Below are 18,556 nucleotides of genomic sequence, written 5' to 3'. Positions count from 1 at the left end.
AGTTACAAAGTTGCACTTCTATGCAATTTTAACATAGAAATTGAAATGTAGCATAGCAATTGAAATGTGCTTTCAATTTCCCATCTGCTGCACAGAAAAGGTGGGGGTTTGCAAAGAGAGTAGCCTCTGGTCCTTTTGTTACTTAGCTGTGGAAAGTTAGGGTTTTCCTTTCAATTTAGTTCTAGGGAGTCAGCATGAAATGGTCTTAGGTTCCCTGCCTCCAGACTCTATTCTCCTACCTCGCGCTAGATGAAAGGGAAGAGTTGATCAGAATGGGAGGATCATTAGGTAAAGTGTGGAGCTTAGTTAATAATAGTGTACCAATGTCATGCTCTCAGATTTTTTTTAAAAAAATTAATTTTTTATTCTTTTGCCACCTCCTTGTCTCTGGCAGTTGAAAGGACCCCCACGCCTGGGGGTCCCAGTTATGCACAAGCAGAAGCTCTGGGTCTGCAGCCTGAACCCCCAGCCAGGCCACAGGAGTCATACTCAACAATAGAAGAAACGAAGAGAACTTTGTACTATTTTTGCAACTTTTCTGTAAACCTAAAATTAATTCCAAAATAAAAAGTTTACTTTAAAAAAGATGATCAGGTGAGTTTTAAATTCTACACATGCATTCATGTACTCAGCAAATTGTCTATTATGCATCAGGCACTGGGTATGAGTGCCTCAGTCATGATCCATCCCACCCCTTGTGAAGTTTACAATCTTGTGGTAAGTTGGCGGTACCAGTAACCCTGTTTTTTCTAAAAGCAAATCTCCAACTCGTGTATTAACCTGACAAAATCTTGGCTGTTGGGGTGTCTAAAAAGAAGTCTTGCTCTATCCCTTCCTAGCTGTGTGACCTTGGTGAGCTAACCTCACTGTGTATCAGTTTCCTTAGTGCTAAAATTGGGGAAGAAGAAGAAAAAAAGCATTCCCTCGTGAGTCCTTAGCATGCTTTCAAGCAGTTACTAAATGTTAGTTTGTAAAACGGCTATAATTATTTAAAAAACACGGATTCATGAAGTCAAGAGATCAAGACCATCCTGGACAACATGGTGAAACCCCGTGTCTACTAAAAATACAAAAATTAGCTGGGCGTGGTGGCGCGTGCCTGTAGTCCCAGCTACTCGGGAGGCTGAGGCGGAAGAATCGTTTGAACCCGGGAGGCGGAGGTTGCAGTGAGCCGAGATCGCGCTACTGCACTCTAGCTCGGGCAACAGAGCGAGACTCCGTGTCAAAGCAAGAAAAAAAAAAAAAAAAGACACGGATATGGGGAAGCGTAGCACGGCAGAGAGCCTAACATTTTTGTCAAGAAAGATTTGGGGATGAAACACTGAATCCGCGGTTTCCCAAAAGTCCTTCCTTTGGGAAGGAGGTGATGGTCCCGGCACGAGTTCACAAACCGCAGGTCCGCTCCATCCCCGCCCGGCGCCGCTCTTCCCAGATGCTCGGCTCCGTCCCGCCCCAGACTCCGCTCGGCCCCTTCTCGAGCCACGGCCCCGCCCCTCCCGTGCGCGCAGCTTCGCCCCGCCCTCGGGATCCCGTCCTAACCTTGTGCTAAGCTCCCTTCAGTTTCAGACGCATTCATTCCTTCGCACTCAGCTCCGCCCCTTTCTCCTCCAACTCCGCCTACGCCCCGCAGAGGGAAGGCCTTAACACCTACGCTAGAGAGATAGACGCCAATGAAAAGAGCGAGGGGGCGGAGCCGGGAGGAATCGGTCCAACTCTCGGCCGGGAAATCTCTGGCCGGGGCGGGGCGGGGCGAACCTGCCAGTGACTGGACTCAGCTTTGCATAGCAATTCACAGCTTTGCGTAACCAATACAGGAAGGCATTTAAAGGAGCCTCTGCCGCCACAGACCTTGCAGTTAACTCCGCCCAGACCCACGCTTCTCAATGCAGTCCCTGATGCAGGCTCCCGTCCTGATCGCCCTGGGCTTGCTTTTCGCGGCCCCTGCGCAAGCCCACCTGAAAAAGGTGAGTGCACCCTCCTTTAAGAGGCTGTTTGCAGTCTCCTGGCCCAGCTACGGGTATGCGAGTCTGGCTGAGATATGGGGGTGGCCACTGCGTTATCTAGAGTTGGCTCTCTACACTAGCGCCTTCCAAAGTAACTAATTATGGGATTCTGGTCTGTACAATGAGGGTGGCCTGTAAAGACTTGTTCTGCTCCAGGCCCTTTTTGGAGAGATTCATCTCACGTCTGCACTCTGCTGCCCTCTCTCCAAGCGTCGGAGTGAAAATGCAGAGAGCCTTAAAACTAAGGCATTGCCCCCAGAGATTCAGTCCTGTTACCCTGCACCTTACTCCTGACTCCCACTCCTTATGTCCCCATGATAAGGCCTGTTGCCTCATCTCTTCCCCTGCTCGAATGCCCTGAGCTCTTCCTGAGACGTAGGAGGACTTGGGAGCTTCTCCAGGCCAGAGGATCCAGATTTGCCCATCTGGTGACAAATAACCAGGCCTGTGACTCCGCTGCCCTTGGTTGTGAGCCACTGAGACAACAGTCCCCCTACCCTCCAAGCTTCCTCCTTCACTTCTCATTCACACCGTGCTGCAGATCCCTGGGAAAGGGAAGTTCTGTAATCCCTTGACCTGAAAAAGCCTAGTTCCTGGCTTATTGCAACTAGCTTCATAGATTCAGTCTATGTTGTTGCAAATGACAAGATGTTCCCCCTTTTAAAGGCTGAATAGTATTCTGTTGTGCATATATGCCACATTTTCTTTATGCATTCAATTTGATGGATAATTTCTTTATCCATCAAGTGTCTGTTGATGGACACTTAGGTTATTTCCATATCTTAGCTATTGTGAGTAATGCTGCAGCGAATATGGGAGTGCAGATAGCCCTTCGAAATTTCAGTTTGTTTGGATACATACCCAGAAATTTCAGTTCCTTTGGGTATATGCCCAGAAGTGGGATAATGGTTCATATGCTAGTTTTGTTTTATTATCTCACTTATATGCGGATTCTAACCAAGTTGAACTTACAGAAGTTGAGAGTAGAGATGGGGTCTCACTCTGTCACCCAGGCTGGAGTGCCGTGGGGCGATTATAGCTCACTGCAGCCTTGAACTCCTGGGCTCAAACAGTCCTCCCACCTCAGCCTCCTGAGTAGCTGGGACTACAGGTGTGGGCCACTGAGTTCTGCTAAGCAGTAGGCTTTGAGATTTATTGCACACCAGGGTGACTATAGTTAGTAATGTATTACATACAGAAGCTCCTTAACTTTCCATGGGGTTACGTTCTGATAAACCCATCGTAAGTTGAAAATACCATTAAGTTGAAAATGCATTTAATACAACTAACCTGAGCATCATAGCTTAGCCTAGCCTACCTTAAACATGCTCAGAACATTTACATTAGCCTACAGTTGGGCAACATCATCTAACACAAAGCCCGTTTCATAATAAAGTGTTGAATGTCTCATGTGATTTATTGAAGACTGTACTGAAAGTGAAAAACAGTATGGATACTTAAAGTACAGTTTCCACTGAATATTTATCACTTAGGCACGATTGTAAAGTGGAAAAATGGTATGTCAAACCATAGTAAGTCAGAGACTGTGTGCATTTCAAAACAACCAAGAGAATACATTTCACATTGCACCCCGTAAATGTATACAACTGTGGTTTGTCAATTAAAAAAACCCCCAAGACCAGGTGCAGTGGTGCACACCTGTAATCCCAGCACTTTGGGAGGCTGAGGTGGGCAGATTGCTTGAGCTCAGGAGTTCAAGACCAGCCTGGGCAACATGGCAAAGCCCCATCTCTGCAAAAAATACAAAAATTAGCTAGGTGTGGTGGTGTGCACCAGTAGACCCAGCTACTAGGGAGACTAAGGTAAGAGGATCGCCTGAGCCTGGGAGGTCGTGGCTGCAGCTGAGATTGCACCACTGCATTCCAGCCTGGGTGACAGAGTGAGACCCTATCTCACAAAAAAACCCCCAAAACAAAAACCCGATTCCATTGCCTCTTGGCTGCTAGCTGTGGGCAAGACATCAAACGTTTCTGGTAGCAAAGGGATAGGTCCACCCCTGATCCCCTCCCTCCTACCATCTTGGAAGTGTTTGAGAGTGAGGAACAGTGCTGTGTAGGGGAAAGTGTGTGGTACTGAAAGCAGGGAGGCTTGGCTTCTGATCCCTCCCCTGTCTCAATCCCTGGATTCCCTGAGTCTTGGTCTCCTCATCTGTACGATGGGTGTGATGGTGCCAACCTGAATCTCGTCAGTGAAGGGAAATGCATTCATTGATGGAAAAGTTCTAAAATCAGAAACAAATAAAGCCATATAAATCTGTGGGCTTGGCCTCACTGTGCCCCCGAGGCAGAAAGTCTGTTTTGCTTGTTGAATGAAGGAATGTGGAACTTTTGACTTCATTTGCCTGGAGAATTTATACCTTGTTCCTGAATATTGGCTGAGAATGTTTCTCTTGGCTCCAGGGCTGGCCGCTATGAGGTGGAGTCTGGCTAGAGGCTGCTAGCTTACCCTACAAACTTGTTCTCATTTATGCTGTGGGTATGGATGCCATCTCAGACTAGGTCTTAGATTGGCAGTTTTGAAGAGGCTCTGAGACATTATAAAGGTCACTCAAAATCACACAGCACCTACATCTCAGGGCTCATGTGATTCAGAGGCCTGACCTTGAGTCCCTGGGCCAGATAAAGACTGGGGGAGTGGGGGGTGACAGTGAGTGAACATCAGGAAACCTGAATTTCAGTTCCTCTTCTAGCATAACTGATCTTGTGACTACAGGCTGTGATGAGTGTTAGATAACAGGGGAGGATATCTAGCCCCATGCTAGTCATATAGTAGATGCTTAATAGACTATAGTGCTATATAGTGGCTGTCATTTGTTGTACACATACTATGTGCTATGTATTGAGCTATATGCTTTTTTCCTAAAAAAAAAAGATTTGGAATAATTTTAGGTTTATGGAAAAGTTGCAGCGGTGCGTGGTGGTTCACCTCTATAATCCAGCACTGTGGGAGACCGAGGCAGGCAAATCACTTGAGGCCAGGAGATCGAGACCACCCTCAACCTGGCCAACATGGTGAAACCCTGTCTCTACTAAAAATACAAAAATTAGCCAGGCATGGTGGCGTACACCTGTAGTCCCAGCTACTTGGGAGGCTGATGCAGGAGAATCACTTGAACCTAGGAGGCAGAGGTTGCAGTGAGCTGAGATTGTGGCTGCTGCTCTCTAGCCTGGGTAACAGAGTGAGACCCTGTCTCAAGAAAAAAAGAAAGAAAGAAAGAAAAGTTACAGAGATAATATAGAATTTCTATATAATCCTGAGTCAGTTTCCCCTGTTAGCATCTTACATGTACATATCTCCAAAACTAAGAAACCAACGTTAGTACATTACTGTTAACTGAATTCTAGACTTTGTTTGGATTTCACCAGTTTTCCCATTAATGCCCTCTTTCTGAGCCAGGATCCAATCCAGGGTACTGCATTGCCATTGTCATGACACATATCATTGTAGTCCCCACTCTTCTCTAGCCTATGACAGCTTCTTACTCTTTCCTTGTTTATTCATGAGCCTGACAGTCTTGAGGAGTTGTGCCCTGTGCTTTCTGTATACAAACATCTTGCCCTCACAATAGTCCTGTGAGAAGATATCATTATGTCCACGTAATAAATGAGGAAATTTTGAACCTCTAAGGGGTTAACTTAGCCATGGTCTCAGCTAGTAAGACTGGCTGAGCTGGGTTTTAACTCACACCTGTAGTACCCATATCTCTGCCTCCAGAGCTGTGCCTTTCCCCTCCATCTTGTGCCACCCCTTCCCACTTGTTGGCCTAGGCTGGGATGACAGATATCTGGTGACCAGCCTGGCCTTGGTGGGCACTGCTAATCCATGACACCTCCCTTTCCCTATGAGCCTGGACTCAGCAGCAGAATTTGTCACTACAGAGACAGCTAGCTGGGCACTACCCTTAGGAAGCCATCTTGTTACGTCTCCCCCAGCACCTGGGGAAAGGAGAGCTTAGGAGAGGGGAAGGGATTATTCTTCTCCAATAGGTACTCTGGACTCCGGATACCCTACCCACCCCGCCCCCCCCAGCCCGGAATCAATCCTCTGTGTGGATCAGGCTGCCTTAGAATCTGTGAAAGCAGCCCCACCCACAAAACTAGTCCTGCTCCCATGTTGCCCTCCAGCCTGACTCTTAATTCCAGGCATTCTTTCCCTTGACCACTTTCAGTCTGTTCACCACCACAAATCACAGTGTAGCACTGGCCTTCAGTGGGGTTCCACTGCACCTATAGCAAAAGCAACTTCCCGATTATGGCTTGTGGGGTCCTGCATTAAATGACCCTGCCACCCCTCCAACCTCATCTGGGTCCCTCATCCACTGCATTTAGCCCATGGCCTTCTCCCAGTGCCTAGAGCAGTCAAGCTTCTTTGTGCCTCGGGGCCTTTGCCTGAGTTCCCTCAGCCTGGCCTGCACTTACATGTCTGACTCCTCATCCCCCAAGCATCCAGCTTAAGTATCACTTCCCCACCACCCTACGTAAGTGAGTCCTTTGTTGCTGTCAGCATTACCTTCTGCTCTTTTCCTTTGTGGCACTCACAAATCGCAGTGGGTGATATTTATTTACATTAGACGGTAAGCTCCTCGAGGCAGGACAGGAACCAGGTGTGATTGTTTACCACTCTTGCCACAGTACTTAGCCCAGGGCCTATCATCGTTGCTCCATAAATATTTGTGAAATGATTGTTGAAGGAAACATTTATTGGCAACTATCCTGTCCTGCCTTTCTTAGTCATGACATGACCTTTCATTCCAAGGGGTAGGAACCCATTCCTAAAAGCTCAGCTAAAGGGGAAGTTTATTACAGAGCTACAAGACATCTCACGGAGCTGCCGGCAGGAAGCGGAGGCTAGGATGCTCATGGCTCCCATTTAGTGAGCCGGCTCGCGTGCGTTGCGCCTGGCATCGGGTTATGAGCTTTACATACATGCTCTAGCCCTTGCAACATCCTGGAGAGGAAGGTAGCAATGCCGCCAGTTAAAAGATGCGGAAATTTAGACTCCAAAGTTGAAACTGGCCTATAAAATCACATGGTAAGTGTGGCAGAGATATGATTTCTACCCAGGGCTGTTTGGCTAAAGCTGTCATTCACCCATGTCTCTCCAAAGCCGTGCCCTTCACTGCGATTCCATACTGCTTTTATAGATAGGGAAGTGCGACTTCATCTGTTCCCTTTTCCACAGACAAACAGAGCCCTTAGCTCTTATCCCTTCATTAACTTCTGCTTGGTCATGGATCACAGATCTAGATAGTCTGGCCTCAACCCAAAACTTAGGATCCAGTGACAGCACAAAAACCCTGTATCCCCAGCCTTTTATGCCTTAATTCCAAAATTGGGCAGAGAGAATCTGTCAGCCTAGCTGGGGTTAAGTGATCCATCTTGATCCAGTCAGTGATGGGAGTATTGAAGGTGGGCATCAACTTGGGGGTGTGGGACTGGCAGGTTTTCTCTCTGAGACGGTGTGGATGGAGGGAATGCCAACAGTCTCTCACAGGTGGCCTCCAGGGGGCTGGGAGAGGTGCGAGTGGGTGGGCAGAGAGTCTTCATGGTGTGGGAGGTATTCAAGATCATCAGACAGGCTGGGAGTGGTGGCTCACGCCTGTAATCCCAGCACTTTGGGAGGTCGAGGCGGGTGGATCATAAGGTCAGGAGTTCGAGACAGGCCTGGCTAACATGGTGAAACCCAGTCTCTACTAAACAAAATACAAAAAATTAGTCAGGCATGGTGGTGGGCACCTGTAGTCCCAGCTACTAGGAGGCTGAGGCAGGAGAATGGCATGAACCCGGGAGGTGGAGCTTGCAGTGAGCTGAGATCGCACCACTGCATTCCAGCCTGGGTGACAGAGCGAGACTCCGTCCCCCCCAAAAAAAAAAAAAAAATCAGACAGGGTCCTGTTGGAGTGCAGAGTGGTAGTCACATGCAGTCACATGCAGATGTAGTGGTGGTGGAATCAGGAGACCTGGGGGATGTGGAGGAGGAACAGGAGGAGCAGCTCAGCAGAGGGGTGGCGGGTGACCCTAGTGGGCGCATGACCTGAGAAGTGGGATGGGAAGAAGACACTGGTTAGGACTGGGGAAGTCCATTCACTGGGGATTATTCATCAACAAGTGATCCACTGGGGATCTTTTCATGAGTGTCCTATTCCTTCCTGAGTTAATCACTTGCCCCTTGAGAGTGGGATTTCAGATGCCGTTAGATTTCCCATTGTGTTTTGTGTTTCCCATTGTTCCTGGCTCTGGGTTGGGCGTGGGGTGTGACATGAACAAGGTCCTGGGTGTGGGCTGCAGAGCTGAATCCTCCAGGAGCTTGCCCTCTGCTGGGATCCCAAGGCTGGCTGGAGAGGAGCGGGCAGCAGGGAGGAGGGAAGTCAGAGAAGGTGCCCACCAAAGGACAATTAGGTCAGTCTCCAGTTTTGAAGTTGCAGGTCTGTCATATCCTGCCTTATAATTTACAGTATACTTTTGGGAGATTATGTCTTTTAAGTCTTTTAGTTTAGTCCTGCCTATGAAATGAGTAGGACAAGTGTTATCCCAGGTTCATAGGTATGGAACCTCATAGAGGAGGCTCAGGGACGGGGGTGCCTCACCCAAGGTCACGCTGCCAGGAGCTCGTTTTTCCTGTGATCTGTGATAGTTTCTTTTATCAACCTTTTTCTTCTCCTCCTTCCTTGCTGCCTGATTGTCCCCGGCCATCCCAGCTTGGTAGCTTCTCCTGGGATAACTGTGATGAAGGAAAGGACCCTGCGGTGATCAGAAGCCTGACTCTGGAGCCTGACCCCATCCTCATTCCTGGGAACGTGACCGTCAGTGTCGTGGGCAGCACCAGTGTTCCTCTGAGTTCTCCTCTGAAGGTGAGCCTAGGGGTGGGTAGGGAAGGGGAGGTGCCAGGTCTGGCCAGCAGGGGCACTGGGGCATGTATGCTTGGGGAACTGTGAAGAAATTCAGAATCCTGGATTCCCAGAGGACATGTAGATTCCCACAGGACATGTAGATTCAGACATTCAGAATCTTTCACAGATTCATGGAATCTCAGGATCATGGGATTGAAAGGAATCTCTGATGTCAGCGCCAGCAACTTCCTGGTGAGGGCAGGAGTGATGGATACCTTGTGCCTGGCAGGAGCGTCCTGGCCTTCTCTGGGCCTGATGGCCAATGGCTCGTTATTGTCTGACAACTCTGGTTGGCCAATTCGGTTTTGTAGTTAATTATAAAATCGATATACCAATTAGCCAGTAATATATAGTCACTTTAGAAAACAGAAGTCATCAAAAAATGAAATAAAATAGGCCAGGTGTGGTGGCTCACGCCGTAATCCCAACACTTTGGGAGGCTGAGGTGGGCGGATCTTTTGAGGTCAGGAGTTTGAGATCAGCCTGGCCAACATGGTGAAACCCCATCTCTACTAAAACTATAAAAATTAGCTGGGCGTGGTGGCATGTGCCTGTAATCCCAACTACTCAGGAAGTTGAGGTAGGAGAATTGCTTGAACCCAAGAGGCAGAGGTTGCAGTAAGCCAAGATCGCACCACTGCACTTCAACTTGGGTGACAGAGTGAAATTCTGTCTCTAAATAAATAAATAAATATCGCTTGAAATCTCACTACCTAGTGATAAGGGGTAAGCACTTTTTACATCTTACAGGATATTCTTTGCAACTTTCCCCCATACAATTACATATATAACATACATATTTATTTTTAATGGATATGTATAATAGTCAGTGCTCATTGTAAATGTCCTCCAGTAATTTAAATCCTAGAGATAGTCAGTGTTTGCTCTTTAAATATCCAGTCAGAATTTTTATGTGTTTGTAAATATATATACACTTATACTCATGGGATTATATGAGATGTGCTAGTATACTTGCTTTTTTTTTTTTTTTTTTTTTGCATCATACTATATGTTCCATATATGTTTCCAAGGATTAGGTGACTCTACTTAGTCAATTTTTTTTTACCCAATCATTATTTAATTATTTTAATTTATTGTAATTTTAGAACAATGTCTCACTCTGTTGCTCAGGCTGGAGTGCAGTAGTGTGATCATGGCTTACTGCAGCCTTGGGCTTAAGGGATCCTCCCACCTCAGCCTCCTGAGTAGCTGGGACCACAGGCGCATGTCACCATGCTTACCTAATTTTTAAATTTTTTATGGAGACAGAGCCTCCCTGTGTTGCCCAGGCTGGTCTCAAACTCCTGGGCTCAAGCAATCCTCCTGCCTCAGACTCTCAAAATGTTGGGATTATAGGCGTGAGCCACCTCGCTCAGTCCACCCAATCATTTTTAATGGCAGAAATATTCTGATGTGGATCTTTCATAATTTGTATAATAAGTCTATTGTTGAACATTTAGTTTGTTTCCAGGGTAAGTTTTGTTTGTTTGTTTGTTTGTTTTGAGACAGGGTCTTACTCTGTTGCCTAGGCTGGAGTGAAGTAGTGCGATCTCAGCTCCCTGTAATCTCTGCTTCCCAGGTTCAAGCGATTCTCCTGCCTCAGCCTCCCAAAGTGCTAGGACTACAGGCATCTGCCATTGCATCCCACTAATTTTTGTATTTTTAGTAGAGATGGGGTTTCACCATGTTGGCTAGGCTGGTCTTGAACTCCTGATCTCAGGCAATCTGCGTGCCTCGGCCTCCCAAAGTGCTAGGATTATAGGCTTGAGCCACTGTACCTGGCCAGAGTATTTTTTGTTTGTTTGTTTTTTGTTTTGCTATAATAACCACCTTTGTAGAAATTATTCTTATAGTACATCTTTTTATAATTTTCTGATTATCTAGATACACACTTTTTAGGTCTTTTGATACATATTGCCAAAGTGCCTCCCAATGTTTGAACCAACTTGCATCATTCCTAGTGAGTGCAGATGTCTATTCATAAGTTTATTTGCCTTTTGTGTTTACTTTGGGAATAACCTGTTTGTTTCCATCCATTGACTATTTTAGGGGTTTATGCTTTTATATTTTCTTAGAAAACAATGAAGACTTTTCATATATCCATTGCAACACCATTTATTATGGTCCTTTCCTCTCTAGCTAAAATTGCTACCTTTATATGCTGTTCCTCTATGGCCTTCAGTCTGTTCCTGATCCAGATCTATTCTGGTACCAGTTTTGTCTTAATTATTTAGAAGATTCCTGATTTGGAATCTGTGTTTCTATCATTACCCTTAGACCTGTCTTAATCACAGCTCCTACCTTATGGGCTTTCCTTGAGCAATACTTGAGTTAGAAAATAATGTAGAGAGTGCTTTGCACAGGGCCTGGCACCCAGGACGTGCTCAGTACATGTTAGATCTTGTGAACATTTCGATTAGTATCTGTCTTATCCTGCAGCCTCTTGACCCAGACACAAGTCCTGGATATGTGGCAGCTTTCAGCTCCCCTGCACCTCCTACCAAGTCTTTTCCTAGCAGAGTCATTGTATTTCCATTACTGTTCCTCAAGCGATAGGGGGTCAAGCCCTGTACCCTTGGATCTGGGCCAAAGGATGGAATCATTCCCTATGTATGGACACTGGACTGTTTCTCTGCCAGGGTCACACACATTTATTTGTGTGCTCCCTCTACTGAATCTGGAGTGTGGGCTCTCCTGGTAGGCCATCTGCCATGCTCCCTCTGCTGCCATCACCATGCAACCACTAATGGCGTTTCCAGGGACAGGGCTATGCAACTGACTTGGAAACAAGCAGCTGGCAAACCCCCTCTTCTGCCCTCAGCCTGCTTTTCCTGGCTTCTTCACAAACCATTAAGATGGGTTTTACTCCCTACTCTTCTTTTCCATTGCTTCATTACCTGTCATAAATTTGGGCCTATATAATCTCCTCTGTCTTTACTGTCACTTGTGCTTAGTAAAAATTGGCCTCAGATCCCCTCTGCTCCTTCTCTTTCCCCAATTTATTTATTTATTTATTTATTTTATTTTATTTTATTTGAGATGGAGTTTCACTCTGTTGCCTAGACTGGAGTGTAGTGGCGGAATCTTGGCTCATTGCAACCTCCACCTCCTGGGTTCAAGGCATTCTCCTGCGTCAGCCTCCAGAGTAACTGGGATTATAGGCGCACACTACCTCGCCTGGCTAATTTTTGTATTTTTAGTAGAGATGGGGTTTCGTCACATTGGCCAGGCTGGTCTCGAACTCCTGACCTCAGGTGATCCGCCCGCCTTGGCCTCCCAAAGTGCTGGGATTACAGGAGTGAGCCACCACGCCTGGCCCCCAATATTTCTTTTCTCTCTCTCTCTATATATTTGGTTCAGTTCTTTTTTCAGATATGTGCATATCAACTATTAGATGAAAGCTCTTCTGACCACTTGCTGGGGAGAAGAGATGATGAGGGACAAAGGGTCTCAGGAAAGGTTGCAACTTGCTCCAGGTCACAAAGCTAGTTGTTAGCATGGACAAAGCTGGTGTGTTTATCTTGGGGTTTGGTTCCTGAGCTTTTACTGGCAGTGCTTGGTGTATTTGCAGAGGAGGGGAGAGGAGTGCTGCAGATTCAGTTCCAGAACTCTCCCCTTGCCCAGCAGACCCGCTTATGAGAGCTGCCCAGAACTAAGCTCTGGATGAGCCTGGAGCACTCTTGGGGTCCGTGGGTCTTCGACCCTTTGTTACACTGAGGCCCAGAGGAGAGTGACTGCCCAAACCCAAGAAAGCAGCTGCCATCCTCTCTTCCTCTGATCTTGCTGTAGTGAAATTTCTTTAATCAAAAGTCAAATCTGCGACCTGGGTGGATTTGACCCCAGCTGCAGTTTTTAAAAGTTAGATATCCCAGATTCCATGGCCATGGGTAAGACTGGAGCCTGCTCAGGAGCTCCGTTTTCTCTTTTGACTTGCTCCATGGGATCCGGCATAGCCACTGCCCAGCCCTCCCTCAAGTTCCAGCCTGTGGGACCCTGGTTTTCCCATCCTTGAGAATTGTAAATTGTCACTGTATTTGTCTTATTCCAGCCTTTCAGGCCTGATAACTTGGCTCCCCCAGCACCCAAAGTCATATACATGCCTGGGCTCGTGACTCCGCCTTGCTTCCTTTTCTGAGTCATAGCAGCAAATAGATTGAGAATCAGAAATGAGCTATCATTTGTAATTTCCGAATGGTAGGCGTGGCTGCTGCCTTAGAACCCTCTGTTGACTTCAGTTCAGTACACTTCTTGTGTCGTGCTGGTCCTGTGCTGGGGGTAGAAGTAGAGGTGAGGGAGGCACTACCCCTTCTGGTAGATGCAGCCCTACAGGTTCCAGCCTGGTGGGAGGAGCACTGTCAGGACTTGTCCCCCTACTGGCCTCCTCTGCTGCGTGCTCTTGCTCAGGGCATAACTGGTTCAAACATTCTCATTAAGGTATTGGCGACACACGGAGAGAGTATTGGCTAAGGAAAAAGGCAGGGCAGAAGTCACGGAGGAGAAAGCTTTTGATTTCAGGCACTGTGCAAAGTGCTGGTATTTCCCTCTCAATGGGACCTGTGAGAGAGGTGGGCACTCTAAAATATCCCATTTTTGAAGATGAGGTGAGGCTGAGGTTCACGCCTATAATCCCAGCACCTTGGGAGGCCGAGGCAGGTGGATCATTTGAAGTCAGGAGTTTGCGACCAGCCTGACCAATATGTTGAAACCCCATCTCTACTAAAAATACAAAAACATTAGCTAGGCGTGGTAGCTCATGCCTGTAATCTCAGCTACTCAGGAGGCTAAGACAGGAGAATCACTTGAACCCAGGAAGCAGAGTTTGGAGTGAGCCAAAATCGCGCCACTATACTCCAGCCTGGGTGACAGAGTGAAACTCTGTCTCAAAAAAAAAAAAAAAAGGTAAGGGGATGGCCACTGAGAGAGATTAAGCAACTCACCCAAGGGGACACTAAAACTAGGAAGTGGCAGAACTAGCATTCCAACCTAGGCCCTCTGACTTTTCCTAGGCAGCGGGGTAGAAGCAGGTTTGATGAGAGAGAGGAGGGCTGAGAGGGTGCTGTGTGGCCAGTGGTGGAGATAATGGGTATGTCTTAGCAGCAGATGAGGCCAATGAGAGGAGCAATTTGAATTTGTCCACTCAGAACACAGGATGTGCTGACTTCTTTGTTCTTTCTGGGCCTGGAGGAAGGCAGGAAGGCAGCTAGTATCTCGACATCTGGGGCATCTGGAAGACTTGAGTCTGTGGCCTGGGAACCAGCCTGAGCCCAGCAGCCTCTGAGGATATAAGTGCCCATCCAGGATTTATCTCTTAGAAACAGAGCCCCAAATAAAGTGAGCCTAGAGGCTGGGATTCCTAGAATGTTAGAATGTCAGAGCTGAAAGGGATCCTAAAAATGTGATTTCCTGCCATAACGCCGATAAGGAATCAGATATTTGAGAAAGCTAATTTCCTAGTACTCTTTCCTTAGAATTTTACCTTGATACCTTTGGTGGGTGATGGACATGGTTCTAAAGGACAACTCATTTGGCACTAGAGGCAACTAATACATGGTGACTGTTCAGCACGTGCCCGGCACAAATGGGACATCCACCATGAAATTCTGGCCACTTCCTCCTGGTCAGCTTCAACCTCCAAAACGGGAGCAAAGTCACGACAGCATGGAGGTGTGAAGTGTGCTCTAGAGCTTCTCACCCAGCTTGACTCCAGGCACAAGAGTCTTGTGTAGCGTTCCCAGCTGAGTCAGGGAGCCCCCTACTCCTTGCGGTAGCTCCATCTGTTGTAACCTAGCTATGATTTTATACCAGTCCCAAGGTGATCTTTCTATACATTCCTGTTGTTCTTAATTCTGTCTTCTGTGGCTGTAGAGAGAAAATGTGACCCAGGAGCAGCCAGTTGGGTTCATTTTGGTAACCAGCTCATCAGTTGGTAGTAACTACCTGAAGTCCTATGCAGAAAAGGATTCTGGGGCCAAGACTGGGCTCAGAAGGAAAACCCAGGAAACAATGCCATAGTTAACCAATTAGCAGTTAGATGACAAGTGCATTTCAATGCAAGTGTTAGAGTCAATCAATGGGTAGTGACCACCTAAATAATTCTAAGACTATGGACTGGTCATGATGGCTCACGCCTGTAATCCCAGCACTTTGGGAGGCGAGGTGGAAGGATTGCTTGAGGCCAGGAGTTCCAGACCAGCCTGGGCAACAAAGTGAGACCCCATCTCTACAAAAAATACAGAGTGAGCTGGGTATGGTGGCATATGCCTGCCTGTGTTTCCCAACTACATGGGAGGCTGAGGCAGGAGGATCAGCTGAGCCCAGGAGGTTGAGGCTGCAGTGAGTGCAGTGAGCCATGATACAAAAAAAAAAAAAGAATCCTAAGTCTATGTATAGTTCAGTGTAGGGGGAAAATTCACATTTGATTATTAATGTCTGCCATGGGCACAATAATACACTATACTCACACATGGGCCATAGTGTTGCCATTCCTGGAACAGACTATCTCTAAGATCTCATCCAGTTAAAAATTCTTTGATTAAACTATATTGCTGCTTTTTTGAAGAGACAGAAGAGCTGGTATGTTTGCCCTGGAATTTATACTTATAACCTTTTTCAAACCTTTTTTTTTTTTTTTTTTTTACCAGGTGGAGTTAGTTCTGGAGAAGGAAGTGGCTGGCCTCTGGATCAAGATCCCATGCACAGACTACATTGGCAGCTGTACCTTTGAAAACTTCTGTGATGTACTTGACATGTTAATTCCTACTGGGGAGCCCTGCCCAGAGCCCCTGCGTACCTATGGGCTTCCTTGCCACTGTCCCTTCAAAGAAGTAAGTACTTAGGGAGGAGAGAGCGTTACCCCTGTGGCTAAAGAGATGGGGTTGGAGAGAAGGGTCTTTGCATTCTCCTCCTGCAGACCTGGATGTCTCTGGATTTGTAAGCCAGTGTGACCTATCAGGAATCACTTATCTTTCGGGAGCCTCAGTTATCCATCTATGAAATGGGAGACTTGAACTTAGATGTGATCTTCAGGGCCCTTTTCCCATAATAATCCATGCTGTACAGTGCTATGGCAGTCTCTAATCTTGTGTGGTGGTTTCGAGAATGGGAAGAGGGGTGGTAGTTCATGGCTACAATCCTAGAAGTGACTCTAGGAGAAAGACCCCATCAGTAGGCTCCCACTGACCCGCTGTCCACTGGCTTTCCCACAGGGAACCTACTCACTGCCCAAGAGCGAATTCGTTGTGCCTCACCTGGAGCTGCCCAGTTGGCTCACCACCGGGAACTACCGCATAGAGAGCGTCCTGAGCACCAGTGGGAAGCGTCTGGGCTGCATCAAGATCGCTGCCTCTCTGAAGGGCGTATAACGTGGCATCTGCCACAGCAGAATGGAGCAGTGTGAGGAAGGTCCCTTTTCCTCTGTTTTGTGTTTGCCAAGGCCAAACTCCCCTTCTCTGCCCCCGTTTAATCCTCTTTCTACAATGAGTCCGCTACGCTCACTGAAAATCATTTTGTGCCACTTATATTTTAGGCTGGGACAAGCAGCCCTGACCTAAGGGAGGATGAGTTGGGCAGTTCTTGATAGCCCAGGGCATCTGCTGGGCTGACCACGTTAGTCATCCCGGTTAATATTCGCTCTTTCTCTCTAAAGAGCCTCGTTCATTTCCAAAGCAGTTAAGGAATGGGAACCAGAGTGTTTTAGGACCTGAAGAATCTTTATGACTTTCTCTCTCTCACTCTTTTTTTTTTTGGTCACTAAGTTAAAAGCAAAGTGACAGTATTAACATTTTTGTTCTCCTCCAACCCCCTGTTACAATGAAGGGGTGAAAGTATTTGCTCTTAGTCTATTCCTCCCTTAACTTCTGTGACTAATTTTAATTTCCTTTCTAGATTTGCCCAATTAATACTAGGGTGCAGTGTATCCTGGAGAAGTAGGGTGTTGGGGGAAGGAATCCCTTGGGGGAGATATTAGGGGTGCTCCGTTGTTTACAAACTCAGGTACCCACAGGGCTTAGCAAGAGACTTAAATGAGTGACAAGAACCGTGAGAAACAAGTTGCTTCCAGGCTTGATTTCGACTTTTCGCTTTTTTTTTTTGAGACGGAATCTCACTTTGTCACCAGGCTGGAGTGCAGTGGCATAATCTCGGCTCACTGCAACCTCCGCCTCCTGGGTTCAAGCGATTCTCCTGCCTCAGCCTCCCAAGTAGCTTGGACTACAGGCGCCCACCATCACGCCTGGCTAATTTTTGTATTTTTAGTAGAGGTGGAGTTTCACCATGTTGGTCAGGATGGTCTCGATCTCTTGACCTCGTGATCTGCTCACTTGGCCTTGGAAAGTGGTGAATTACAGTTGTGAGCCACTACGCCCAGCTGATTTTTCCTTTTTAATTAAAGATACTATTACAATGTAAATATTTCTTATACAGAAAGTCACAGCACATGTGCCCATTGATACAAGGCCGCTGAGGCCTGGTCTCCAGTTGGAAATATAATTAAGGGTGACAAGGACTGGAGTAAGTTGGAGAGTGCATAGCGAGTCTGTGAAGACAACTGCTACCTAGCTATGACCAGTCAGTGCCACGTAAGAATGGTGTGGGCCCAGTATTGCCAGATACTGGCAATATTCCAGCCTGGTGACAGAGTGAGACTCTTGTCTCAAAAAAAAAGTTTCAATTGTTTACTCCTAGAGAAGCCAAAAATTCAGATTTGTATATGAAATCTTACCATTTTAAAAGATTGGCAGCTAATGATTTTTTTACAAAGCTGTGCAGTGTGATGTATCCCAAACGGACTGGCTCATGGGTGGCCACTTCGCAACCTCTGATCTCAGACCGCGCATGCTTTGTCTTCTTAAGACAACTCGTGTGGCAGCATTTCTCCCTCCACAGGGCCAAAGCCATAGAGTCTGGTCCCAAGGAGAAGGCTCTTCCAGTGCTAGGAGAGATATGGACAGCCTCTCACCCATGAGCTGTGGCTGCCTGCCTCAGTCTTGGAGTCCCGTCGGGTGAATGAGGCAGATGGGAAAGAGTTAGCTTCACCAGCAGCTGCTTTTGGAGCAGGGGTCCAAGGAAGAGAGGGTGGCCTCGACATCAAACTGCCTGGATTTTTCTACCACCCTGTTACACCATAACAACTTCTGAACCACACACCAGCCCTGAGTTCTGGGCTCATCTGAAGCCTGGAATAGCAATAAATCTTTTTAACTTGCTGACAGTTTCTCCCTGCTTTGGTTCCAGATTTCACTGATCACATTTCAAAAGTGTTTTTGGGGTGGGGCTCTTTTGGTTGGAAGGGTTTGTTGGAACGGTACAGGTGAGCCGAGGCGATTCCAGGGACGGACCCTTCTGCTTATGTCGCAGGAGCTTGCTTGTTGTCTCTGCTTCATCGCCATCCAGTTCCCTTGTTTGCTATTTTGCTTTCCATCACATCATGACTGCGGAGAGTGAAAATCACCTGGTGACCATTGAACAGGCCCCAGAGACAAAATCTTTTTATCTGAGGAATTTAAAAGGGAGCAAAGACCACCTGGTGACTATCAAACAGGCCATGCAGAGGCAAAACTCCTTACCTGGGGAAAATAAGAAGTAATTAGACTTTCCTATTATCTAAAGCAGGCATCTGGTTCCAGATTTCTTTTCCCCGAAAAAA

At 47.0% G+C, this 18,556-nt stretch overlaps 1 protein-coding gene and 1 non-coding gene across 2 annotated transcripts; one reads left to right on the top strand and one right to left on the bottom strand.

Annotated features, from left to right (window-relative positions):
* Positions 1–379: 379 nt before the first annotated feature.
* On the bottom strand, positions 380–476 carry LOC119618345 (small nucleolar RNA SNORA76). Its single transcript, XR_005234669.2, has one exon. It is a non-coding gene; the product is annotated as a small nucleolar RNA SNORA76 (small nucleolar RNA).
* Positions 477–1,786: 1,310 nt separating this feature from the next.
* GM2A (ganglioside GM2 activator) lies at positions 1,787–18,121 on the top strand. Its single transcript, XM_038005792.2, has 4 exons — positions 1,787–1,964; positions 8,722–8,874; positions 15,555–15,737; positions 16,119–18,121. The coding sequence occupies exons 1-4, from the start codon at positions 1,884–1,886 to the stop codon at positions 16,272–16,274; spliced, it is 573 nt and encodes a 190-aa protein (XP_037861720.1). The 5' UTR covers positions 1,787–1,883; the 3' UTR covers positions 16,275–18,121.
* Positions 18,122–18,556: the final 435 nt, after the last annotated feature.

Source organism: Chlorocebus sabaeus, chromosome 23 (genome assembly GCF_047675955.1).
Source record: "Chlorocebus sabaeus isolate Y175 chromosome 23, mChlSab1.0.hap1, whole genome shotgun sequence".
NCBI classification, from domain to species: Eukaryota; Metazoa; Chordata; class Mammalia; order Primates; family Cercopithecidae; genus Chlorocebus; species Chlorocebus sabaeus.
Note: the sequence above shows the minus strand (reverse complement) of the source record. Positions and strands in the feature narration are given on the sequence as shown.

Coding starts and splice junctions, on each gene's coding strand:
- GM2A (XM_038005792.2), top strand. CDS start 1,884: ATGCAGTCCCTGATGCAGGCTCCCGTCCTGATCGCCCTGGGCTTGCTT. Junction 8,875..15,554: donor CTCTGAGTTCTCCTCTGAAG/GTGAGCCTAGGG, acceptor TTTTTTTACCAG/GTGGAGTTAGTTCTGGAGAA. Junction 15,738..16,118: donor GCCACTGTCCCTTCAAAGAA/GTAAGTACTTAG, acceptor GCTTTCCCACAG/GGAACCTACTCACTGCCCAA.